A 27,044-nucleotide genomic window follows, 5' to 3' on the forward strand; every position below is an offset into this window, starting at 1 on the left:
AGACTGATGAAGGATAGACAGTTGAAAGGGCAAAATTGCAGTCAGTTGCATGGGCTGAAGTGTCTACTTTAATGCAAGAAGTATCAGAAACAAGGGTGATGAACTTAGAGCATGGGTAAGTTCATGGAACTATGATGTTGTGACCATTAGAGACTTGGCTGTCACAAGGGCAGGAATGGCTGCTGGATATTCCAGGGTTTAGATGTTTCAAAAGGGACAGGGATGGAGGTAAAAGGTGGGGAGGGGGGGGGGGGGGTAGCTTTGCTGATCAGGGACAATGTCGCAGCTGTAGAAAGGGAGGACGACCTGGAGGGATCGTCTATTGAGTCAGTGTGGGTGGAAGTCAGAAACAGGAAGGGAGTGATCACTATTGGGAGTATTCTACTGAACCACCACCCGCCCACCCGCACACACACACACACACCAGAGATGCTGAGGAGCAGATCAGGAGGCAGATTTTGGAGAGGTGCAAAAATAACAGGGTTGTTGTCATGGGTGTTTTCAACTTCCCTAGTACTGATTGGCATCTCCTTAGTGTAAAGGAGATAGATGGGGCAGAGTTTGTTAGATGTGTCCAGGAAGGATTCCTGACACAGTATGTGGACAGGCCAACTGGAGGAGAGGCGATTACTGGACCTGGTACTAGGCAATGAGTCTGATCAGGTTTCAGATCTCTCGGTGGGAGAACATTTTGGAGGTCAAGGTTATAATTCCTTGACCTTTACCATAGCCTTGGAGAGGGATTTGAGCAGACAATATGGAAAAGTATTTAACTGGGGAAGTGGGAATTATGATGCTATTAGGCAGGAACTTGGGAGTGTAAATTAGGAACAAATATTTTTGGGGAAGTGCACAACAGAAAAGTGGAGGTTGTTTAGGGAGTACTTGCATGGGATTCTGGATAGGTTTGTCTCGTTCAGGCAGGGTAAGGATGGTAGAGTGAAGGAACCATGGTTGACGAGGCATAGAATATCTTGTCAAGAGGAAGAAAGAAGCTTACCTAAGGTTTAGAAAACAAGGATCAGACAGGGCTCTGGAGAGCTACAAGGTAGCCAGGAGGGACCTTAAGAATGGACTTAAGAGAGCTAGAAGGGGGCATGAGATGCCCTTGGTGAGTAGGATTAAGGAACACCCCAAGGTGTTCTACATCTATGTAAAGAATAGGAGGATGACTAGAGTGAGGGTAAGACTCCTCAGGGATAAGAGGAAACATGTGCCTGGAGTCAGAAGAGGTAGGGGAGGTCTTGAATGAATACTTTGCTTCAGTATTCACCAGTGAGAGAGACCTTGATGTTTTTGAGGATGGTGTATGACAGGCTGATATGCTAGAGCATGTCAGCATGAAGAAAGAGAATGTGCTGGAACTTTTGAAAAACATTAGGATAGATAAGTCACCAGGGCTGGATGGGATATATCCAAGGTTATTACGGGAAGCAAGGGATGAAATTGCTGTGCCTTTGGTGATGATCTTTGCATTTTCATTGGCCACAGGAGTAGTGCCAGATGATTGGAGGGTGGCAGTGTGTTATCCCTTTTCAAGAAAGGGAGTAGGGATAACCCCAGGAGTTACAAGCCAGTGAGTCTTACTTCAGTGGTGGGCAAATTACTGGAGAATATTCTTAGACAGGATTTATGAGCATTTGGAGAAGCATAGGCTGATTAGGGACAGTCAGCATGGCTTTGTGAGGGGCAGGTCATGCCTCACGAGCCTGATTGAATTCTTTGAGGATATGACAAAGCACATTGATGAAGGTAGAGCAGTGGATGTGGTGTACATGGATTTTAGTAAGGCTTTTGACAAGGTTCCTCATGGAAGGCTCATTCAGAAAGTCAGGAGGCATGGAATCCAGGGAAACTTGGCTGTGTGGATTCAGAATTGGCTTGCCCATAGAAGACAGAGGGTGGTTGTAGATAGAGAATATTCTGCCTGGAGGTCAGTGACCAGTGGTGTTCTGCAGGGATCTGTTCTGGGATTCCTGCTCTGTGATGTTTATAAATGTCTTGGATGAGGATGTGGAAGGGTATGTTAATAAGTCTGCAGATGACATGAAGGTTGGTGGTGTTGTGGATAGTGTAGAAGGTTCCTGTAGGTTATAACAGGACATTGATAGGATGCAGAGCTGGGCTGAGAAGTGGCAGATGGAGTTCAACCCAGAAAAGTGAAGTGATACACTTTGGAAGATCGAATTTGAAGGCAGAATACAGGGTTGATGACAGGACCCTTTGCAGTCTGGAGGAACAGGGGGATCTTGGGGTCCACATCCATAGATTCCTCAAGGTTGCCGTGCAGGTCAGTAGGGTTGTTAAGAAGGTGTATGGTGTGTTGGCCTTCATTAGTCGGTATTGAGTTCAAGAGCTGAGGTAATGTTGCAGCTCTATCTAACTCTGGTTAGACCACACTTGGAGTATTGTGTTCAGTTCTGGTCACCTCATTATAGGATGTGGAAGCTTTAGAGGGTGCAGAGGAGATTTACCAGGTTGCTGCTGGATTGGAGAGCATGTCTTATGAGGATAAGTTGAGCGAGCTGGGGCTTTTCTCTTTGGAGAGAAGGAGGATGAGAGGTGACTTGATAGAAGTGTACAAGATGATAAGAGGCATAGATCGAGTGGACAGTCAGACTTTTTCCCAGGGTGAAAATGGCTAACACGAGGGGGCATAATTTTAAGGTGATTGGAGGAAGATATAGGGAGAATGTCAAAGGTAAGTTTTTTTTAAAGAGTGGTGGGTGCACAGAATGCACTGTTGTCACAGGTGCTAGAGGCAGATACACTAGGGACACTTAAGAGACTCTTTGATAGGCACATGAATAATAGAAAAGTGGAGGGCTATGTGGGAGGGAAGGGTTAGATGGATCTTAGGATAAAATGTCGTCACAACATTGTGGGCTGAAGTGCCTGTACTGTGCTGTAATTTTCTATGTTCTATATGCTACATATCCAAATGTGGTGTTCACTGAAATAGATTGCTGAGTACATTTATTAACACTGATGGGTTCAAAGGGTTGGAAACTATTGAATAGGAGCTATTCAAAACCAAAGAATGCAATTCCTTGTTCAATAACCAAACAGGTTATTTCCATTTTGAAACGAGACTCTTGGCTAAAGTGGTTTCCAATTCTCACTGAGTAATGTTCACATTTGCATTTATTAGAAGATCTAAAGCTTACATATTTTGGAGAGCACCTTGTGTTGCACGCATTGGTCCAACTGGTGCACATCTACATGTGTTAATTTAGGCTGCACAGAGCTTTCAGAATCGAGCAGGAATATGAACAATAGCATTAAATATGTTATGAGGAAGAATGCGCTATAACCTGTGTTCAGATGCAATAAAACTGAAATCTTTGGAAGCTTTGCAATGCCATGGAGAATCCAATGTGAGTTTGAAGAAAGAAATGATTCCATAATGACTCAATTAATCCTTTTGGACATTTGGACAGTCAGTGCAGTAATTTTTCAATGATGCCTCACTGATGACACACTGCTAGATCTTAGTGCTAGCTAGTCCTTGGTTGGCAAACACATCTGATGTGAAGAAAAGTATTGCCTAAGACAAAATGCTCAGACCACAGGCAGTGAGAAGTCAGTGCACATTGTAGCTGTCACAGCATAATGCAGTGTTATCAATTTCCAATACCAATTAAACTACTTGAGGGATTCTGCCTGGTTTTAACAATGTGTAGTTTGATTCAAGTTGTCTATCATTGAAGAAATTGTTTTGGATGGGGTCGTAGTTTGGGATGGTGACTGGATAGAATGGGACTCCCTTTCATTCCCCAAAGAGCAAGAGCTCTATAGGAACCAGGTAATGCAGCAGGTCTCACCATGAGAGCTTCATAAAGCTCAGTCACAATGAAGAAAAATAAGGTGCAATGAGAGAATTGAGTGCTCTGCTGCCTTGAAGCTGAAAAGCCAGAGATTTAGTTCAGTGTCGAATGGGCCGAAGGGCCTGTTCCTGTGCTGTATTGTTCTATGTACAGTAGCATCTTTTGCAGCCTTAGATCTTCCTTTAGCACTTTAAAGCCAATTAATTATTTTGTGTTCAGTCACCATTGTAATACAGGAATGTGATTTTAAAAGCCAATAATCTGATTAATGTTGCAGTTTGACACCAGGGATAATTCTTCTGCTCTACAAAATGATGCCAGGGAATCTCTGATGTGCACCTGGAAAAGGCAACAGCATTTGGTGAATTGTTCATGCAAAAATCTGCACCTCTGACAGGGCAATGTTCCCTCAATACCACGGAAATACAACAAACCAATTTATCAATTAGATTTCGGTGCATCAACATTTGGAGTAGGATTTGAACACAAACTTCTGAAAGAAGCTGATGGTGCTACTGATTGAGCCACAAGAGTGCATTTAGTTTTCTGACTGAGCATAAGCCCTAAATCAATATCATTAAAAACTACAATCATTTATTTCATTGTTTCTGGGAATTTAGGGAATAAATTGGCTGCAACATTTTCCAACTTTACAATAGCAATGCCAATTCTGAAGTGTAAAATGCCTTTATGGTAGCTAGGGCCCCAAATCTTGACTTGCTCACCTTTCACTGAGAGAATATTCATACTGAGATTACAATAGGGAGGAAATGAGAGCACGTACAGAGACACGAGAGACTGCAGATGCTGGAAATCTGGACCAATACACAAAGGAGCTGGAGGAACTCAGTGGGTCAGGCAGCATCTATGGAGGGAAATGGACAGTCAATGTTTTGGGTTGAGATCCTTTATCTAGTCTGGATGAAAAGAGGGGAGGTAGCGAATACAAAAAGGTGGTGGGGGAGGAAGGGAGTAAGAGCTGGCAGGTGATAGGTGGACCCACGTAAGGGGGATGCTAGGCAGATGGGGGAGGGAGGAGAGTGGGAATGATGCAAGAAGCTGGAAGGTATAAGGGTGGAAGTGACACCACCTACAGACATATGAGAGCAACAGAGATAGAGAAACACAAAAATTAAGAGAAACCTCCCCAGAAAGGGTAACTATTAATGCATTATAAGGACATAGAGGTCCCATTGTTTTCTGCCTTCACTAACGTAACTACAATGTTGTAATAACACAATATTTGTGATAAATTTATGAAAAACTGTAAGCCAACACAAAGGGCGATTGACTGAGAGACTGGGAAGAAGCACTTGCATCAACCTGTATGATCAGTATTGTTGCATTTGGGCCAAAAAAAAATGGTTAAATGACCTTCATGGAATATTATTTGGGACATCTGCTTTTAGTGCTATCCTGAGAATTTAGTAAAATTTAATCAATGAACAGATGAGGTAAGTAAATCAGAAGATATTGTTTCACGTGTAGAATTCTGCATCGTGTGGGGAGTTCTGTCATTGGGTTCTTGCCTCTGCCTTGGCAGAATGAGATTGCTCCTTCATTCTAAGGGGAGTGAAGATGCCTTCAAAGCACCTTTTGCTTTTGGGTAACAAAACTTTGAGTTTCCAAGCCATATCTTCCAATTCACATTTGTATCAGGGTTCTTTGTTTTGTCTATTGAAACATATAATTTTCTTACATTTTTACTGCACTAGATGTCTTTTCTATAAATTAACTTGTTCATCCTTCAATTTGTTACTCCTGTTAAATTGATTGTGTGTGCAAAGTCAATGTGGGATTTGTAGTGAACATTTCTCAAGTTTGTTAGGAGGGGGGTTACCTGTTGCTCCTACTTGAAATTATTGTTAAGTCCATTGTCTCTAGAAATTGGGAGCACCATGACTATTTCAGTCCCTTCCCAATATTGGATCATGTGATGGCAGCACGTGTGATGCTTGCTGTGGTTATTTTTCTCAGTCTAACCTCAGCTAAGCCAGCTGCTTGAAGGACTGTTGGGACCTGCCACCAAAAGGTACTTTATCTTACCTGAATTTGTAAGACTAACACACAGAGCAGCTGCACAGATTCCAGCATTAACTGAGCAGATTGTAAACAGGGTGGGAAGTTGAGAATTCATTAGGGGTAGAAATTTGATGCAGAGGGAGAAAAAAGTGGTCTTTTTATGTTTCATACTCTTCATGGTTACATGTTTTAGGCAGTGAACATTTAACATGAGGAACCAGTAATGCTTCACTAATAATGTTAATTAATGTAAAATTGATTCATTTACAGGAATGCCTAACTAAAACAGGTGAATTATTATATAAAAGTTTAATTAATAAAATGAAGCTACAGGTGCCAATATAGCTTCTCGTCAGCAGGGGAGGTGCCAATTGGGTAGAATGCAGGGGGTTGTGAAGAGCAGTCTGATCCTAGACTGCCAGATTTGCATTAAGTGTCTACAATTTGATGAATTTTGGCTCAGAGTTGCTGAGCAGGAGTCAGAGCTGCAGACATTGTGATGCATCGGAGAGGGGGAGCCTTTTGACCCGGAGACTGGGTAGTGGTTTAGATGTAGTTGTCGAGGATTCATCATATCAAAGTGAATACATTTCTCTAGGGTCTTAAAAGTATCCTTAATTTTAGGAACTGAAGAGCCTCATTCTATATTTCTGAATTTTTTTTTAATTGGATGTTTCTAGACATTTAAATCGGGTATCACATCTTTAAAAAAAAAACTAATTCTGTAAAATAGAACTGCCAAACAGATGAGTTTTATTATTTACTGGCACAGTGGGAAGTTGAGAATGTGGTAAGAGTAGAAATTCAGTACAGAGGGAGAAGATCATGGTCTTTTTACCTGCTGTGTTTCTACTGCCCCATCCCTCGCACTCAGTCCTGTTCATGATGGGTCCAACTACCTGATAGGTATAGATCCACAAACACCTCTCATCTTCCAGCTCAGAATCAGATTTATTATCACTGACATATGACGTGAAATTTGTTGTTTTGCAGGAACAGTACAATGCAAGACACTGTTACAAAAATAAATAGTGTGAAAGAGGAATAATGAGGTAGTGTTCATGGACCATTCAGAAATCTGATGGCAGAGGGGAAGAAGCTGTTCCTGAATTGTTGAGTGTGGGTCTTCAGGCTCCTATACTTCCTCCCTGATGGTAGGTAGTAATGTGAAGAGGGCATGTCCTGGGTGGTGAGGGTCCTGAATGATGGTTGCTGTCTCCTTGAGGCACTGCCTCTTGAAGATGTCCTTGATGGCGGGGAGGGTTGTGCCTGTGATGGAGCTGGCTGAGTCTACAACCCTCTGCAGCCTCTTGCGATCCTGCGCATTGGAGCCTCCGTATCAGGCTGTGATGCAACCAGTCAGAATGGTCTCCACCATACATCTGTAGAAATGTGTCAGAGTCTTTGGTGATGTTCCAAATCTCCTCAAACTCCTAATGAAGTAGAGCCCCCAGCATGCCTTTTTTGTGATTGCATCTGGGTTGGGCCCAGGATAGATCCTCTGAGATGTTAACACCCAGGAACTTCAAGCTGCTCACCATTTCCACCGCTGACCCCTCAATGAGGACCGGTGTGTGTTGTCCTGACTTCCCCTTCCTGAAGTCCACAATCAGTTCCTTAGTCTTGCTGATGTTGAGTACGAGGTTGTTGTTGTGACACCACACAACCAGCCGATCTATCTCATTCCCGTACATCTCCTCACTGCCATCTGAGATTCTGCCAACAACTGTGGAATCATCAGTGAATTTATAGATGGCACTTGAGCTGGGCTTAGCCACACAGTCATGAATGTAGAGTAGAGCAGTGGGCTAAGCACGCATACTTGAGGTGCGTCTGTGTTGATAGTGAGGACGAGGTGTTGTTTGACTGACTGTGGTCTCCCAATAAGGAAGTAAAGGATCCAGTTGCAGAGGAAGGTACAGAGGCCCAGGTTTTGAAGCTTGGTTACTAGTACTGAGGGGATGATGGTGTTGTAATCGATAAACAGTAGCCTGGTGTATGTCTTGCAGTTGTCTAGGTGCTCCAAAGCAGAGTGTACCTAGGTGGCCATCTTCATGTCTGAACCTAGTTGGCAAGTTGCATGGACCATCCTGAGAATAGTCCAAGATGCACAAATCCAGTTCCAGTAGTGTAGCAGGTAGGGGCAGGAACCTTAGATAATTCCACCCACCCAACCAGCCCCCTTTTCTAATTCCATAGCTTATCTCAGACAGAAAAGAACACAAACTAATCAAATTTTACAACAAAAAATTCAAGCTGAGAAAAAAATATTCACTTCAATATTTTAATAAATCCTTAACACCAGAGCTTCTTGCCAAGGATGGGGGGGGAAAAAACAAAGGAATCATATTCTACTGTTGCCGTGGAGATTTAAACAAATTATCTGAGCACCTGGGTTTCAGTTTATGCTATCAGTGTACAAATAACATTTTCACATTTGTTTTAGCCACAATACAGCTACATATAGAATAATTCAAAGGACTAAAAGCTAATGTACTCTTGTTTAATGGTGGTATTGTTCCTTCACCCTTTGAAGTTACTTAACTAATTGTAGGTTAATTGCTAACATAATTATTCCTCAGTTCTATTAAACCAAGTGAGCAAATAGATGTCACAATTATGCAACTATCAGAAACATTTTCTGTTAATTTGGAATTTTAAATAGAGCATTCATTCATTTTGTGTCTTTGGAGTGAAGCACATATTTAATGGACAATTATCCTCTTGTTCTGACATGCATGATGTAGTAATGAAGCTGGAAATTCAGGAAGACATCTAATGAAGATCAACGACAAATACTTTATCCAAAGGATGAGAGATTTCTGACGAATTGATACATTAGTACCAAAATCAAACAGAACTAGCAATCAGATTAACTTGGTCTCTTTCATTCAAAAATCTAACCAGCAGTTGAACTTCAAATAGAAGAGACATTACCTTAGAGTTCTACACAATTAGGCCACATACTTTAATATTTTTATCAATCAGTAGTCATCTCTAAAACTCCATGAATACTTCCCTGTCAGTTTGCTGTAATTCCAATCCAAGTATATAAAAACCCTATGACTATGGCTAACGTTAAAGAATTAAAATTATATATTTTAGTGTTTTTCAATAGACCATACATTCACATCATACAAATTATTGTATCAGCATAGGGTGAGTTCTTCTCAAGATTCCCTTACATCTAATGGGCAAGTGCCTGTGGCATGATACTTTACTCCCTTAATGATATTCACAAGTTTTCTTTCTGAAGGTGTTGCAGAGTTCCATGGTACTGTGTCATCCTTAAAGAATAATATTGAAGGTACATAGATTTCAGGCCCAGAGCCTATTCTCTGCAGATGAATGGCTGCTGCTACTTGTGACACATTTCAATCACTCTCTTAAATTAACCCAGAGCAACAAACAATCTGCTGTGTCCTGACGCAGGGTTTTGACCTGAAATGTCAACAATTCCTTTCCCCTGACAGATGTCGTTCGACCCACTGAGTTCCTCAAGCAGATTGTCTGTTGCTCCAGATTTCCACATCTGCAGTCTGTTGTCTCACTTAAATTAACCCTCCCACAACCTCATGGCTGAAACGTGCAACTTATTTTTGATACTTTTGGTCATCACAACAGTGGTCCCATTATCTGGGAATAAAACTAATGTTTGATTATGTATGAAGTGGTATCTCTGAATCCACACACGCACATGTATTTTACCTTTCTCTGTTTTTATTTTAGTTGAGGATTTATTTGTCAAATTACAAAGCTACTGCAACCAACAGCAACCACAAAAGATGAGAATAACTAGCAGCTGCTTCTCCATTGCCTGGTTTCTATATAACTTCCAAAAGCATTTTTTTTCAGGAGACAGAACTAGTGAGTGAGGTGCAGACTAGCTAGCTATGAAAAAGCATACCAATAATTTTCTTCAATGATGGTTGGCATGGCAATATGTGTGGATTCTTTGCCGATTGGAAAAAATGTGCTGAGGAATTCTGACAGTATTACAGAAGCCAGAGACCAGTATCTCGGGGATTGGATTTTGCTGTCAATTTTAAAGCAGGGTTTTTCAAAGAGAGGTACCTTAATTCCATGATTCTTGTGGACATACTTCTCAGTTATGTAAATGTCAAAATGAATCAATGTTATATTCTATACAGCAGTTACATCATTCACCCATGTGATTAACAGTGTGCACTGTAGCTCCGGCCTCTGAATCGGAATGTCTGACTTCAGAATCTCACTCCATCCAGCACAAAAATCTGACCTGACACTTCAGCATAGTCCTGAGGGAATATGGCACCATTGAAGATACTGTCCTTTGATTGAGACCTTAAGCTGCTCTCTCAAGTGGATACAAACAACCCCATAGGCACCATTTCAAAGAAGGGCAGAGGAGTTTTCCCTGGGCAATATTTATCCCTCAGACAACATCAGTAAGAAACAGATGATTTAGCAATTATCACAATGCTCTTTGGTGGAGCTTGCTGGAGACAAACTGATTGCTGCATTTTTGGCATTCCAGACGTGACTGCACTTCAAATGAACTTCACTTACTGCAAAGCTCTGAGTTCCCCTCTGGCTGTGAAGGGTGCTGTAGAATTAAAAAGCTTTTCCTTGAGTGCTTTTACCCTTTCAATGTCCAAAGGGAGAGAAACAAAAATGATTTTACAACAGTGGTGATATCCTGTAAGTTTACAAAGGCTGGACTGAACCTGTAGGTAAATCCACTCAACACTATACCACAAAGGGCAAAATGATCCACCAATCTATTTATGGTGTATTCATTGACCTTGTGAAGATGACCAGAATTGGTCTAAAGTAATTAGGATGGAAGAGTATCTACCTGCCTGAATTTATCCCCCTAGAAAGACCCTCAAAATTTTCCCATTGCATCTTGTTTGTTTGTGAATGATCCCAGGCCTTTTGGTCCATGCAGAGACTACCCACTCTTTATGTGAGGAAGAAACTTCTCTTATCAATCAGCTGTATACAGAAATCGGGATGTTCTTGGACAAGATGCCCTGCTCTTCCAGAAGCTGTGTTATAATATTATTTCAGCACTGAAATACATGGAACAGGATAACATTTTTGAATTGATGTCGTAGATATGAATTAACCTCACCAACACGGGTTAGAATTTGACATTCCTGTGTAAATACCTTTTATCCTGTTAGTGTTAAATTACATCTCTCGCTCTGAAAATGAACTTTTAAGAGTATGAATCATTTTTCTTCCAAGTTTAATTATTACTGGAGACTAAAGAAAATTAATTTATTTCTGTCTCTTTTCTTTCTCTTGTTCTCTCTTTACTTCTTTCCCACTCTTCATTTTGTGCTCTATATGACATTGAGTTCACAATTTTAATGGTCACTCTTATTTCAGTCTCAATGCTGCCCACTAACAAGTCTAATCAATTAACAAGCGTTCACTGCTCATACAGGTCCCTGATGTTGAGTATAAGGCACCATGTTTTTAATGGTAGTCAGACAGTAACTTGCCATGTAAACCCCAAAAGAGTTTGAGTAATTTCTAACAAATGGTGCTACTGAGGGAAAAGTTGATTTTAATGCTACAAAATGTTTTCTTTCAGAAATGGGTCATGATTAGATTTTAGATCAAAATGTTAAGGCTGCAAACAACACTCATAGTTAGAGAAACAAAGGACTGCAGATGCTGGAATCTAGATGAGAAACACTATGATGCTGGAGGAAGTCAGCAGGCCAGACATGGTGTATTTTGTTTCTTAACTGTAGGAATGGGTGGATGACAGATCTAGTAGCAATAGCCATACTTAAACTGGATCAATTCCCAATACGGAAGATAATATTAACTGCATTACTCTGTAGAAACTGGTAATTTAGTTGTCATTGTCTCCCCTCTGTGACTCAACATTTTGCAAAACTGCTCACCAGGTTACCAGAGAAACTATTACTTTTTAAAACAATGCTGTTGGCTTTCACCAACAACTTTCCACATTCTCCTACCTGCAACTCAAATTAAATTTGGAATCTTTGGTAATAATCAGTTGCAAGCTTGATTTCTTTTGTCTTCCTGATCAATGCTGGACACTCTCCTTGTTATCTGCTGAGTCATTGTCCTTTAGGTTTTCTTTGCTGCAGGACTGGGTTCTCTCTTGAGTGTTCTGGGGGACTGTGCTTGGCAAGTGCATCACACTGCATTTGTGGAAGTCATTCTTTGGCACTGAAAGAATATGAATACACTGCTAGTCACTGGAAATCTATTCACACTACTCAAATGTACTAGGTCATGAAGCAAACAATACCATTTGGATAACATAAGGTGAAATATGAAATGACATGTTTGCACTTTGTCATTGGATGTTTTATGAATAAATAATCCATGACAGTCACTGAAGTTAAACTATTTGTAATATCAGATTTTTAATGTAATATATTCCAAACCAACTAACCAATGGTGAGAAACGCAATTGACCAGCATAAAATGTGTTTTTTTTTCTGGAAGCTTAAAGGATATGTGATCCAGCATGAGATTTAGCATAATCTGCCACTGAGTGGATTGTTATTAAAAGTATAAGATCCAGCAGAATTATACAAGCTTTCCCATCATTGTGAGAAATGCCAGCAGTAAAAATCACCACAACAAGGAAAAATTGAACAGGGCATAAGCAAGGGATGTGATCCCTTGTACTTTGTGGCTTTGCTGGAGGGAATTAAATATGTCACTGATATGTATATAAATGTAATATTCTTGATAACCAACTCACATCCCACATACTTTAAACAATTGATCCAATGTCCCGCATTAAGAGATTCCATTGAATAGGTGGGTGCTGAAGGTTCTTATACACTCATTTCTACCTGTAGATCTTAAATGGGATGTTTCATTCCCAGACTGTTGTTGCAAGATTAGAGTTATGACTGAACATATGGCTCACTTACATTGTGCACGGACATAAGGACCATAAAGGTGTGAAATTTGATCCCTGGTTTATGCTCAGATCTTAGGCTAATACTGAGGGAAATACAATTAATCCAGGTTTTTCAGAGGGGACAGTGGTAAACTCAGCAACACGCACAAAATGCTGGAGGAACTCAGCAGGTCAGGCAGCATCTAAGGAGAGTTGACGTTTCAGGTCGAGACCCTTCATCAGGACTGGAAGGGAAGAGGGAAGAAGTCGGAATAAGAAGGTCAGGGGAGGGGGTGGAGAACAAGCAGGCGGGGGATCACCTGCCTGCATGTAATAGGTGAGTTCAGGTGAGAGGTGAGTCCAAGTGAGAAGGGGAAGGTAGGAGGGTGGGGGAGGGCAGAGATATAAGAAGCTGAGACGTGATAGGTAGATGAGGGAAAGGGCTGAGGAAGAAGGAATCTGATAGGAGAGGGAAGTGGACCATGGAATAAAGGGAAGGAGGTGGGGAATAGATAGACAGGTCATGAGGGCGGAGGGAGGGATGGGCAGGTCATGAGGGCAGGGAAGGGGAAAGAGGAGGAGGGGGAGGGGCCAGGGAATGAGGAAAGACAAAGGAGGAAAAAAAGGGGAGCAAGGAGAAGGATGGGATTACGGGAAGTTAGAGAAATCGATGTGGAGGCCGTCAGGTTGGAGACTCCCAAGGCGAAATATGAGGTGTTGTTCCTCGAACCTACGTCTGGCCTCAACTCAGTCCTGTTTCTCATTGTTGACTACAATCCAATGACTGTCAATGAAAATTCCCACTGAGGATTGCAGGTGAACTGGCTTCAATCCCTGACAACCCTGGGACACAGAGGAAGATTTGTTTATACAGTAAACTTTCAGTGGAATCCCAGCTCTCATGGTATCATTTTCCACAGGGAGATGGCTCTTCAACTCAGAAAATTACCTCAAAAAAATTGTAGTTTTCCAATGCATGAGAAAATATAAAATTGACAAAAATGATTAAATTGAATGTCAATCCCGACTGTCGTGTGTACATCACCCCACACTCGCTCCACAGCCTAACACCACTGCAGCTGTGTCATCTCTTGAAAGAGGCAACTAGACTGGGGGAAAAGGGCAGGGCCAATAAGAGGAAAAGAAATCTGAAATCTCCCTCTCTCGCCCCATAGCCGATCAAAATCAGTCTGGAAACCACTTGGACAACACACACAGCGATTGCTGAACCACGTAGTTTTTGTTTTGCTACAATCCTTGCCCCAGCTCCCTGTGAAGAGGCAGGGGAGCATGGAGGTATTAAATGGTTTCTTTTTTTAATAACTCCGGCATTCATTTAAAAATTATTACAACTGAAGGAAAAAATATTAAAGTTACTTAAAATATAAATAAGAATTGTTAACTATAAAGAAAAACTAATACAGTAATTAAAACATTAATGTGAAATAATTTCATGAAAGGAACATTAACAAGGAGATAGATTTCATCAAGGGGTATGGAGAGAGACTGGAAATTTGATATTGAGATAAAGTATTCGCATCAATAGCTTAAAGAGCGGAGTGGCCAACTCCTGCTCCTATGGTTCTCTCTTCACAGATGCTTCCTGACCTGCTGAGTGTTTCCAGCATTTGCTGATGGTATTTCTGTGTTCCTCTTTGCCTTCTAATCTGCAGCTCCACGTGTCCCACGGAAATCATTGGGATCTTGGATTCTATTTCGGGTAAATGCTGCGGCAGGTCAACCAGACTTGACCCTGTTGCTCGACTCCACTGCGTCCTTAATCTGTCAGCAGACTTCCGTGTTTGGTAACACAGGAGTGAAGGTCACGGATTTAAATACTCAAAAGTGCCCGCGGTTCCAACATTAACAAGTGCGATCTGTCCCCACAGCTGCGTTATGTGCACTTAGTTTCAAGTAATTCATGAAGCTTGGCTACTTTGAGGATGCTATATAGATCCAAATTGCTGCTAATGTTGAAAGAAAAATCCATTGATTATTTTGTTATGAATTTGATCATTGCAAATCAGCTGTTGATTAAAACTAGCGAAAAACTAAGCGAAGTAACTTCTCGGATGTGGCGATGAGCAGCAAGTGGCTTCTGTTACTTAGGGAGTTACTTACAGCCAGATAGGAAATTTCTTAATTAAGGCAAATTTATCCTTTGCTACTAAGACTGGCGGTTTGAATGTTTCGCCAATTCAAACGGGCAGCTCCGATTTCAGTAGAAATGTCGGTTGTCAACGCCACCGCTGTGGAGCACACGGGATGTTATCGGTCACATTGAAATGGTAACATTCCGACCATGCACCTGAACTTTAGGTACGCGGTGACCACGATTTTCTCAACATTTACAGTAACAGTCGGAAACTTGCCCCGGACACCACCCGTGGTGGGAAAAGATTACCGCCGTTCACAGCTTTCATATCTGACTCCCAATGGGTTTTGGTATCAACAAGAAATCCAATGTAAAACCATCTTTGTTGTAATTCTTGACTAGGTTCATTAACTTAAGGGTAAAATCGCGCACAGGACGTGAAGAGGCCATCCGGTCCATCCACAGTGCCCTTACTAGCTCTTTGAGCTCTTCCAGTTAACCCCGCTGGAGACACAAGAGACTGCAGATGATAGGATCTGGAAGCAACGAGCAAAATGCTGGAGGAACTCAGCGGGTGGCGCAGGACCAGGTGAAGGGTCTCGACCTGAAACGCCGACTGTCCATTTCCCTCCACAGAAGCTGTCTGACCTGCTGAGTTCCTCCAGCATTTTTCCACAGCCACTCTCTCTCTCTCTCTTTCTCTCTCCACTCCCCCCTTCCCCTCGCACTCGGACATTGGGACATCCAAGACCCCCAGCTTATCGTTCACACTGACTCTTACCACTTAAGAAGGCTGCCTTCGCCTCTGGCGTGGCACTCTTCTCCCTCTGGGTGGGTCTGTCTGGCGTAGAAGAAGTTTTCAGACTGGACACAAGGGTGGAACAGGTATCGAAGTCCTTGCACACTCGGTCCTGGGTGTAGGCACGCTTTGCTTTGGAGGGAGTGCATCCCATGGCGCTGACCCGAGCCGTGCTCACCTCGCTGAGGACAGACGGGCTGTTTAAATCGACGGCGACAGATCGCTGAAGACATCACTGAGACCCATTGAATGCAGGGATGCCACCCCCGTCCACTATAACCGTCCTGCCATTAGATTTCTGATCAACATCGGCCGCCTTTCCAAACAGCAGATTCCACATGGAAGAATTATGCTGAGGACTTATGTCGACGGCTCGGTGGGGAGAGGCTTTCGTGTTCACTGCTAACTAAGCAGTCGCCTTTTCTCCCTACCTGAAGAGCGAAGTCATCTTATCGTTTCCTTCAGAGTAACAGAGCTATACAGCACCGAAACAGGCCCTTCGGCCCAACTTGTCCGTGCCGACCTGAGCTAGCCCCATTTGCCCACATCCCTCTAAACCTTTTCTATCCACCAACCTGTCGAAATGTCTTTTAAACGTTGTAACTGTACCTGCCTCCACCACCTCCACTGGCGGCCCTTTCTATACACCCATCACACTCAGAGGAGCACCACTAAAAAACATGTTTATGGTCTTTAGAATTTGGAATCCACGGCCTGATGGGATGATGTGCCTCAATTCAATAGTGACTTTCTAAAGGGAAGTTGAAGCTTAAGCAAATAGAAAGCAACTAACTGGATTTCTTGTCAAGAGAACAGGTATACACTTGATGGGCTGAACAACAGGGCAGGCACCGTAGTGTAGCGGTTAGTGTAATGCTATTACAGCAGCAGCAACCCGGGTTCAATTCTGGCCACTGTCTGTAAGGAGTTTGTATGTTCTCCCCGTGTCTGTGTGGGTTTCCTCCAGGTGCTCCGGTTTCCTCCCACGTTCCAAAGATGTATGGGAAGTTGTGGGCATGTTGTGTTGGCGCCAGAAGCGTGGCAATACTTGCGGGCTGCCCCCAGAATACTCTATGCAAAGATGCATTTCACTGTGTGTTTTGATGTACATGTGACTAATAAAGATATCTTAACCTCCTTCTCCTCTGAACTATTTTATGTTTCTATTGATTCTATGTCTGATTGGAAAAGTATAAAAAGCTGAAGACAAGAGTCCATCCTGGGAGTGGGCTCGACCTAATGGTTGGAACTGGATGTCCATGTGGATTAAACCAAAATAAAAGATGTTGATCAGATTTACTCAATCTATTTGATATCCAGCAAATTATTTACAGGAGAATTTAAATGTACACTATTCACTTCTCAATGATTATCAAGGTTTTAATGACAGTGTTAAAGTTGTTGAGATTGGGGAATTAGTGTAAGACAATAGTCCAACATCCTTTAACACTGTGCTGCACTTACAGAACTGGACATACAGGTACAAAAATCTAATCAAAGTAAAAAGATAACAGCCTTTCAAAACCCCAGGATGTTCCGAGTCCTTTTACAGACAGTGTACTTTTGATGTGTAGTTGATATAATTGTGAAAGGAACAGGGCAGTCAACTTGCACCAGGTTTCCACAACAAGTAATAACAAGCAAAGAATCTGTTACATTGACGTTGAGAGAGAAATATTAGCCCAGACATGGGGCAAACTCTCTTGGTCTTTTTCAGATTAGTGCATAAGATCTTTTAAGATCATTCAAGAAGGCAGAGAGGGCCTTGGTTTAATATTTCATCAAATGGTATAGCGCACAGCACTGCATTGAAGACCCTGCCTATAATTAAATGGGTATCTGGAGGAGGACTTGACCCACAATGTTCTGGCACAGAGGCAAGTGTCAGTATCTCCATTTCTCTGTTAGTACTTTGCATGAAAGCAAAGCCGATGACATAAATCCACCCCTCCCTCGTGAAATTTTCATTTTAATAAATGCTGCAATTCATTTCATACTGAGATACTCAAGCTGGAATTTCTATCTCCTTTGACGTATTGTCATTGATTAGAAAAAGATGTCAAATATAGCAGTTTGATGGAAAAAGGGTCCTTTGTGTAAACCTAACCAATGATTAGGATGTTTTCACATGTGCAGCTCAAGCAAGACCTCACTGAGAATAATTGCAACTTGGCTTGGAAAAGAAATGAAAACTCTGAAATTTTTTAAATCATGAATGACTCAGCAAAATACTGTTCCAGAAAGCTAATGACACACCTAACCAGCACGTTTCACAGAGGGTTTGTAGTCTTGCTCATGGAAGCATCAGGCGTGGAGTAACAGAAATGGTCTGCGGAAAGTTTCTCATTGTGTGTTGCATTGTATCTCTGAAAGCTCCCAGCTTAAGCAGAGGCATCCCAACTGGTGCTCCCTTATCAGCGTGTGAGAGCATGATGCCCAAACATGCTGGCGTGGTGCCACAGTCCAGTGCTGCTCCGTATATCATCAAATCTGAAGCAAGTGTCTTTGAAACTGGAAAACCAGTACAAGGTACGTTTCTGCGTAATGCAGGAATTACTCGCTCGCCGGTAATAGTTGCTGCAATGAAAATTTCCCATGCTACAATTAATCCCTTTACTGCTAAGGCAAACATGGTATGCCTCTACTGTAAGTCTAGTGAGCATTTACAAAACGGGGACAAGTACACAATTCAGTGGAATATGTTGAAAGGTTTTCCCACAGAGGATAAAACTGAGTGAGTGAACCATAATTTACATTATGTATTGGACCAGCTGCTTGTTTGCTGTGAATTAAGATGAAATGAAATGAGGTTGGCAGAAGCACAAGATCAGGGATTAGGTCATTTAGTTTGTGGTGGAGGCAGCCTTTTATTTATCCACTTTTTGGGACAAGGGCAGTAGTGGCAAGGCCACCATCAACTCTCCATCCCTAGTCGCCCTTGAGAAGGTGCTGGTGAGCCAGCCACCATCTTAACTACTTTGGTGCTCCTGCTGAGCTACCCCCATGGTGTTGTTGGTAGGCAGTTCTCGAATATAGAGCTAGCAATGTTACTTTCCATTTACCTGAATGAGCATAGCTCCTAGAGTACTCAAGAAGTTCGACACAATCCAGGAAATAGCAACCCACTTTATTGGCACCCCATCCACCAGTATAAACATTAATTCCCTTCACCAATGGCTACTGTTGTGTTATTCACAAAATGCACCTTGCGACTGGTGCTCCTCAACCATCTAGTGAAAGCACATGTCCAGACACGCTGGAGTTGTGCCAGTCTAATGTGCCAATGGTGATCCTCAGCAAGTTGATTGTGGGGACTTGATGATGGTAATGCATTTTTGGTACTATATTTGATGTAGAACTAATGTCCTCCAATAACCAGCAAATGTATTGGTATTGGTTTATCATTGTCACTTGTACTGAGGTACAGTGAAAAACTCTGTTCGTACAGATCAATTCATTACACAGTGCAGATACATTGAGGTAGTACAGAGTGCATTGAGATAGTACGGGGTAAAAACAATAATAGAATACAGAGTAAAGTGTCACAGCTACAGGGAAGTGCATTGCAGGTAGACAATAAGGTACAAGGTCAAACAAGGTGGATTGTGGGGTTAAGAGTCCATCTTATCACATAAGGGAACCGTTCAATAGTCTTATCACTGTGGGATAGAAGCTGTCCTTGAGCCTGGTGGTATGTGCCCTCAGGCTCCTGTATCTTCTGCCTGATGGGAGAGGGGAGAAGAGAGAATGACCCGGGTGGGTGGGGTCTTTGATTACAGTCATATAAGGCAAATCAGAATCAGTTGATATGTTACAGGTAAATTTAATCAGCCCTTCAAACACGTGCCAGTGTTTTGTGAGAGGAATCCAAATAGTTACATTTTGTGTTCTTTCCACTTACCCTGCAGACTTTATTTATTCAATTTGCTTTCAAAGCTTTGAACAAATTATTTTACACGCAGTGTAATCCAGATCATAACTAAGCATTGTGTGGACAACTTTTTCCTCATGTGACCTTTGAGTTCTTTGCTATTGTACTTCAAACCCATAACCTCTGGTGCTACACCCGTCAATGGGGACAACTTCTCTTTATTTCCATTTAGACCAGAGATTTGGTTTTTCCTTTTCCTCCCAGTGTGACACCACTACTCCCTCCCAACCAACCTCACTCCCACCATTCTAATTAGAAATCTTGCAGAAAAAATCTTACAAGAATCATGCCCCTCTAACTTTTCCATGCCCCCTGGCAGTAGTGAAGTGTTGTGTTGGGGGAGGGGACTGTGTGGCAATCCCCCAGTTTGAAAACCTAGGATTTAGATCCTTGTGGTACCTTTTTTTAAAAAGAAAGATATACATTTATGTAGCACTTCACAATATCCCAAACTCCTTTACGATGAAATCATTTCAAGTATTCCACTGTTGTAATGTACGAAACAGAGAAGCAAGTGCACTTAAGTAGTAATGTGACAATGACCATATTTTGCATTAGTGATGTCGATGAAGAGGTAAATATAGGTTTGGATAGTAAAGATAGATCCTGTCTTTTTCAGCTACCTGAGACAGCAATCTTGCAGTTGAACATCTTCTCCAGAAGACAGCACCTCCCACTTTTTTTTTAATAATAAACGTTTATTCACTAAAAGCACTACAAAAGACAACCAGTGTCAATACACTACATCTAATACAGAAAAGAAGAAACTAAGCAACGACATACTATGGTAGAGAATGCAAACTAATACTAATGAAACACACGCGACGTTACACCCGTTAACACGACACGCGACACTTCAAATAAGAATCGCGTTCCTACCGTCCACGACACATGCGATCCCGAGGGGCCCACCGAGCACAGAACTCAGCTAGGGTGCCCGCGGAATCCACGTGCTCCCTCTCTAAACGCACCCACGCACGCACGTAAGCGCGGAAGACAGGCAGGCAGGCCGACCTGCCGGTACGCTCGGCCACCCGCCACCGCGTCCCGTGGATGGCCAGCTTGGCCAGGCCCAGCAGGAGACCCACCAGGAGATCCGCTGCGCGCCCCTCCCCGCGCTGCACCGGGTGCCCGTAGACCAACAGCGCCGGGCTGAAGTGCAACCAGAACTTCAGCAGCAGCCCCCGCAGATACTCGAAGAGGGGCTGCAAACTCTCGCACTCCGCGTACGCCTGGTACACCGTCTCCTCCCGCTGCAGAAGTGACAGGTGGCCAGGGTGACAGCACCTCCCACAGTCCAGCATTCCCTTGTATCCCACTGCAGCAGCTTATAGTATTCAACTCTTTGGATTTGAATCAGTGATCACCTACTATTAGCCGAGCCATAGCTGGCACAGATAGTGGAAGGATGGGATTGCTCCTTCCAATAGAGAGAAAATATGGAAATACAATATCTTTGAACACAGATTTCTGTGCACCTCCACATACTAGCTGCGAAAAGTCCGGGGTGTCTTTGTTTCTGTAGTTGTCTCCAGTCTGTGAACTGGCCAATGCAGCAGTACTAATACTGTGCAGCTGGTTTGTTTTCAAAAGTTCTACTTTGAAGGATGGAAGTGTGATCACCTGTTATTAATGTTATCTTCAGTTCAAATAGTGGGGCCACGATATCAAGGATTCTTACTGCAAGCCCGAAAAGATGGAAGCAGCTCTCCACTAGGAGAGTGGCAAAACCCACCTGAAAACACCCAACTGTTGCAGGTAAAGTCCAAAACAGCAAGCTCAGAATTGTTCGTTTCTAATACAATATTTAATTTGTCATCCATGAACTTATTCCATTGTTTGATTTTTTTTTAAATTCAGTGCTTTGGAAACCCAAGATCTGCTGTTACCTGCTTAAACACATCTCCCCGGAACAATTCCATCACGTTTGTATGGGTCCCTCCTGAGACAGCCTGTCCCACTGCGGTTAAGTTTGTGTACGTATTATCATGTAATAATAGACAAAAAACAATGCAAAAACTCTCTCTGGTTAATATTAGTCTTTAACTCCATCACTGCAGGTGCCGAGCATTCTTGGTTCCTGTTTGGTAACAAATGTATGTCGTAACAGCTTCAAACCTGATAAAGAACTGAAATAGTTTTTCTTTGGTTCCCAATCAAGTCAAATAAAAGGAACTATGTGCTTGGTAATACCACCAATTAGGCACAATGGCATCTGTTAGCCAGTGGAGGACTCTTTCTGACAAAGACATGAAACCATTTTAAAAACAAAGGGGAGGGAATACATATGAAAAAAATCAAAACAAAAAAGTGACAAATCAGTACATTTTACAATATAACCTTCCAGAATCACAAATTTAAAACTGGATCAATGACACATTTATGGTTTTATGTTCCAGTGCATTAGGAAATACTCTTCCTTGAATGTTGGTCAAAATTTGGCATTATCTTTATTATTTAGGTTTGGTTATGTATAACTGATTACATCCATGGTGCCACCCAGAAATACTTTAATTCCTGATCTTGCTATACATCATCTAGAAAGACAAATGCTGCCTTTTCCATGCCTAATTGCCTACCAATTAACTCCTTCCTTTTATGGAAGGATAAGGATTTATATCAGTGTTCACAGATGGAGGTATCTCTTTAATCTTTCTGCCAAGAGGCTTGCTTGCTCCTTACAAGTCCAAATGTTGCACCATTAAATCGACAATAAAGGACATTATGGTTGAGCCAAAAACTCTCCTTCCCCGTTACCTCTGGGAGGGTCAGCTCCATGTAACAGACTCACCGGTGGGCAACTGTGGTTACTAGGGGATGAATGTAAAGCACACGTGTCATTGGTGACCTAACCAAGTTTGGTGTGTGTTTTGCTACAGTAGATGCCATCTAATGGCATTTTTGATTAGGCAAAATTATTTATAATTCAGCATGTAAATCATAAATAAGAACAGTTAAGATGAAAAGCCACCTTTCTTTTTATGTTCTGCACTGCAGGAACACAAGAAACTGAAGGAGGAGTGGGCTATTTAATCACTCGAGCTGCTCTACCATTCAATTAAATGGCCAGTTCTGTAGTAAATTTATCTTCCTTGCTGATCCTCATATGCCTTGACTTCCTTAGTATTCATTCCTACTCTTGAATAAGCAAGAAACCCAGCATGCACAGCACTCCGGGTTTAGAATTCCAAAGATTCACAATCCTCAGGATAAGTGTGCTCCACCTCATCTCTGTCTTAAGCGGCCGAACCCTCAACCTTAGATTGTGCCCCTATTGATGCTGATCTTTCACAGTTGGTTTCTCAATAGACTAGTTTGAGCTGACCTTAGTTTTCCTCATCAGGCCTTCTGTTTCAGGTGGAGCAGGGAAAATATGGTGGGTGGGGTTTGGATTTCAAATCCAGGGTAAATCAATGGCTTCTGATATCAAAGCGATACGTTCTACTTCCCATTACAGAGCAACTGTAGCACAATCCTACGAAATCTATTGGCTTAATGTACAGTCGCATCCTTTAACTAAAGGTGAGCAATAATGTAAGTTTGAATGTTTTTTTTAAATACCATGTTAATGGAATTATTTGGGATTATATTGTTTTTAATTCATTTCTAATCATGAAATCAAAATGCACCTGTTCACCTGAGAGCTACATGACCATAAGCTCTGGTGTCCAATCTATTGGTTATGGTTCCTTCTTGGAAGCAAAAAACACAAAATAACATCTTGGGGAATGTGATGCTATTTGAACTAAGTTATCCTCATTGGTGGAATTCAGACTTACCTTCAGTGAGCCAGGACTTCCCTACCAACACATAGATGCGCTCCTGACCCCAGCTAACTTTACTACCTTGAGTCTCTCTCTCTCTCTCTGGCCATATCCCAGTCTCTAGCTGGAACAAACCCAAAAACTGAAGTGGCAACATTGTACCATGGAACACTACAGCACAGTACAGGCCCTTCGGCCCACAATGTTGTGCCAACATTTTATCCTGCTCTAAGATCCATCTAACCCTTCCCCCCCACATAGCCCCCTATTTTTCCATCATTCATGTGTCTATCTAAGAGTCTCTTAAAGGTCCCCAATGTATCTGCCCCCACAACCTCTGCCGGCAGTACGTTCCACGCACCCACCACTCTCTGTGTAAAAAACTTATCCCTGACATCCCCCTTATACCTTCCTCCAATCACCTTAAAATTATGCACCCTTGTGTTAGCCATTGTCACACTGGGAAAAAGTCTCTGACTGTCCACTCGATCTATGCCTCTTATCATCTTGTATACCTCCATCGTCACCTCTCTTCCTCCTTTGCTCCAAAGAGAAAAGCCCTAGCTCGCTCAACCTATCCTCATAAAACATGCTCTCCAATCCAGGCAGCATCCTGGTAAATCTCCTCTGCACCCTCTCTAAAGTGACCACATCCTTCCTATAATGAGGCAACCAAAAGTGAACACAATATTCCAAGGGTGGTCTGACCAGAGTTCTATAGAGCTGCAACATCACCTCACAGCTCTTGAACTCAATACCCCGAGTAGTGAAGGCCAACACTCCACATGCCTTCTTAATGACCCTATTGATCTGCGTGGCAACCTTGAGGGATCTATGGACATGGACCCCAAGATCCCTCTGTTCCTCCACACTGCTAAGAGTCCTGCCATTAACCTTGTATTCTGCCTTCAAATTCGATCTCCCGAAGTGTATCACTTCACAGTTATCCAGGTTGAACTCCATCTGCCACTTCTCAGCCCAGCTCTGCATTCTATCAATATCCTGTTGTCCAATCTCTCTTTTTTTTATTAAAGACCATATACATTTTTAATGTAATATTCTGGTTAAATTTTGATTTATGAATTTAAAATAAACTACACTTGGCAAAACTGGACACCAGAGGCAATTGGGCATAGTGTTCCTTATGTAATCTACATCCCCATCAACTATCTGTCCACCAATGAACAGACTTCCTGATTTGCACAAAGTATATATCTGGTGATCCCGGTGATACAAGTTATTGATTAGGAAATATCTTAAGGTATGAAAATATTCATTATTATATAATTCCTTTCCAGCTCCAGGAACCACGTGTTGTGGGGTGAAGTTCACCTATGCAATTGGCATCATCACTGCACTGTTCTTATGTTCCTTCCTAATCATTGGATCCAACAGCTAACATGTTATGCAGCAAATATGTAACACCAGAAGATTCATGAGAATATGTACCCTAACAGCTTGTTTCACTTATGGGAGCCTATCCAAAAAGTAACTAGGTTTAAGAAATGATAAAATAAAAAACAATCCTTTCAGAATCAGATTTATTATCACTGACATATGCCAGGAAATTTGTTGTTTTATTACTTTTATGTCTTACAACAGTGCAAGACATAAAAATTACTATAAGTTACAAAAATAAATAAATAGTGCAAAAGAGGAATAATGAGGTAGTGTTCATGGACCATTCAGAAATCTGATGAAGGGGAAGAAGCTATTTCTGAAACATTGAGTGTGGGTCTTTAGGCTCCTGTACCTCCTCCCCAATAGTAGTAATGTGAAGAGACCATGTCCCGGATGGTGGGGGTCCTTTAATGATGGATGCTGCCTTCTTGAGGCATCACCTCTTGAAGATGCCCTCGATGGCTGGGTGAGTTGCGCCTGTGATGAAGCTGGCTGAGACTACAACCCTCTACAGCCTCTTGCGATCTTGCGCATTGGAGCTTCCATACCAGGCTGTGATGCAACCAGTCAGAATGCTCTCCATTGTACATCTGTAGAAATTTGCAAGGGTTCTTGGTGACATGCCAAATCTCCTCAATCTCCTAATGAAGTAGAGCCACTGGTGTGCCTTCTTCATGTGTTGGGCCCAAGATACATCCTCTGAGAGATAGGTGCCCGGGAACTTGCTGCTCATCCCTTCCACTGCTGACCCTGCAATGAAAAGTAGTGTGTGTTCTTCCAGCCTTCCCTTCCTGAAGTCCACGATCAATTCCTTGGTCGCCGAGTGTGAGGTTGTTATTGCGACACCACTCAACCAGCCGATCTATCTCACTCCTGTACACCTCCTCATCACCATCTGAGATTCTGCCAACAACAGGTGTCATTGGCAAATTTATAGATGGTGTTTGAGCTGTGCCTAGCCACAGTCATGAGTGCAGAGAGAGTAGAGCAGTGGGCTAAGCACGCATCCTTGAGGTGCGCGTATTGATTAGCAGCAAGGAGGAGATGTTATGACCGATCCGCACTGACTGTGGTCTCCTGCTAAGGAAGCCGAGGATCCAGTTGCAGAAGGAGGTACAGAGGCCCAGGTTTTGAAGATTGCTGATTAGTACTGAGGGGATGATGGTGTTGAATGTTGAGCTGTAATCGATAAACAGCAGCCTGATGTACATTTTGCTGTTGTCTAGGTGCCCCAAAGCCGAGTGGAGAGCCAGTGAGATTGCATCTGCTGCAGACCTGTTGTGGAAGTAGACAAATTGCAGCAGGTCCAGGTCCTTGCTCAGGCAGGAGCTAATTCTAGCCATGACCAACCTCTCAAAGCACTTCATCACAGTAGATGTGAGTGCTACAGGGTGAAAGTCATTGAGGCAGCTCACCTTGCTCTTCTTGGGCACCGGTATGATTGATGCCCTTTTGAACAGGTTCTGACTTGACCTGCTTTTTTCTTCTAATTCATGTATATTTTTATTGCATCTTTTCCCAACCATCAAGTTGTGCTGGCTTATGACTGCAGATTGTGCATTAACTTGCAGGTGATCCATTTTCCTGTGTAACATGGGCAAGAAATGAGCAACTATCTTTGGCATGCTTGACCTTGTTCAATATCCACACATGGGGTTGGGTGAAGGAATCAGACATACACTTAAAATGCACATCCAGTCAGCAGGGCAACTGCCCAGTGCATTACTGAGGCTCAAGCCAAACTCAGCAGCCACATGATTCAATCACTATTTAAACAAAGCAGAAGGCACCAAACAAGCATGCCTTTGAAGCTCATTAGTAGCCTGAACAATTCTTTCTCACTTTGCTTTGTCTCTGGCATGGATAAGTAAAAATAGAGCCAAGGAAATTGATCAATGGATAGAAGGCTTCCTGCTCCTTTAGCTATGTAAATATTGGGAAAGCCTAGAACCTATTTTTAAAGACGAGCTTCTACTTAAGACCAGAGCTTGTAGAGTGAAAGTGCCACATGCTTAAACTTGAATCCTGCACTGGGATGCAACAATTAGGAGTGTCTCAATCTGTATAACCAAGTTCCCTCTATCCCTTTTCAAAGGGTAGCTTGCTTGCCTGCTTACACCCTTTCCTCCAGAATATCTGAACATCAATATGATGGCCAAGATGCCTCCTCTCTCTGAGATTTTTAACATTTTACTGTTTTATCAGGTGCAAAACAAGCATCCATGCAGAACTTCCTTTCTAAACTCTTCAACATATCTTTTTTTTCCCCCTAGACATAAGTATAGATACTAGTAACAAGATGAATTATATCCATAGATCAAC

General features: G+C 42.3%; 1 protein-coding gene across 1 annotated transcript; it reads left to right on the forward strand.

The window, feature by feature from the left end:
* Positions 1 to 17,950: 17,950 nt before the first annotated feature.
* LOC127573821 (putative defense protein Hdd11-like) lies at positions 17,951 to 23,090 on the forward strand. Its single transcript, XM_052022329.1, has 4 exons — positions 17,951 to 18,155; positions 21,203 to 21,315; positions 21,418 to 21,547; positions 22,915 to 23,090. The coding sequence occupies exons 1-4, from the start codon at positions 17,951 to 17,953 to the stop codon at positions 23,088 to 23,090; spliced, it is 624 nt and encodes a 207-aa protein (XP_051878289.1).
* The last annotated feature ends 3,954 nt before the right edge of the window (positions 23,091 to 27,044 follow it).

The sequence above is a fragment of the Pristis pectinata genome, chromosome 8, assembly GCF_009764475.1.
Source record: "Pristis pectinata isolate sPriPec2 chromosome 8, sPriPec2.1.pri, whole genome shotgun sequence".
Classification (NCBI taxonomy): Eukaryota; Metazoa; Chordata; class Chondrichthyes; order Rhinopristiformes; family Pristidae; genus Pristis; species Pristis pectinata.

Excerpts from the sequence above, each read along its gene's own strand:
- LOC127573821 (XM_052022329.1), top strand. The coding sequence starts at position 17,951 with ATGGTCTGCGGAAAGTTTCTCATTGTGTGTTGCATTGTATCTCTGAAA. Across the intron at positions 18,156-21,202 it reads AACTGGAAAACCAGTACAAG|TTCAAATAGTGGGGCCACGA; the intron begins GTACGTTTCTGC and ends TGTTATCTTCAG. Across the intron at positions 21,316-21,417 it reads AAAACACCCAACTGTTGCAG|TGCTTTGGAAACCCAAGATC; the intron begins GTAAAGTCCAAA and ends TTTTAAATTCAG.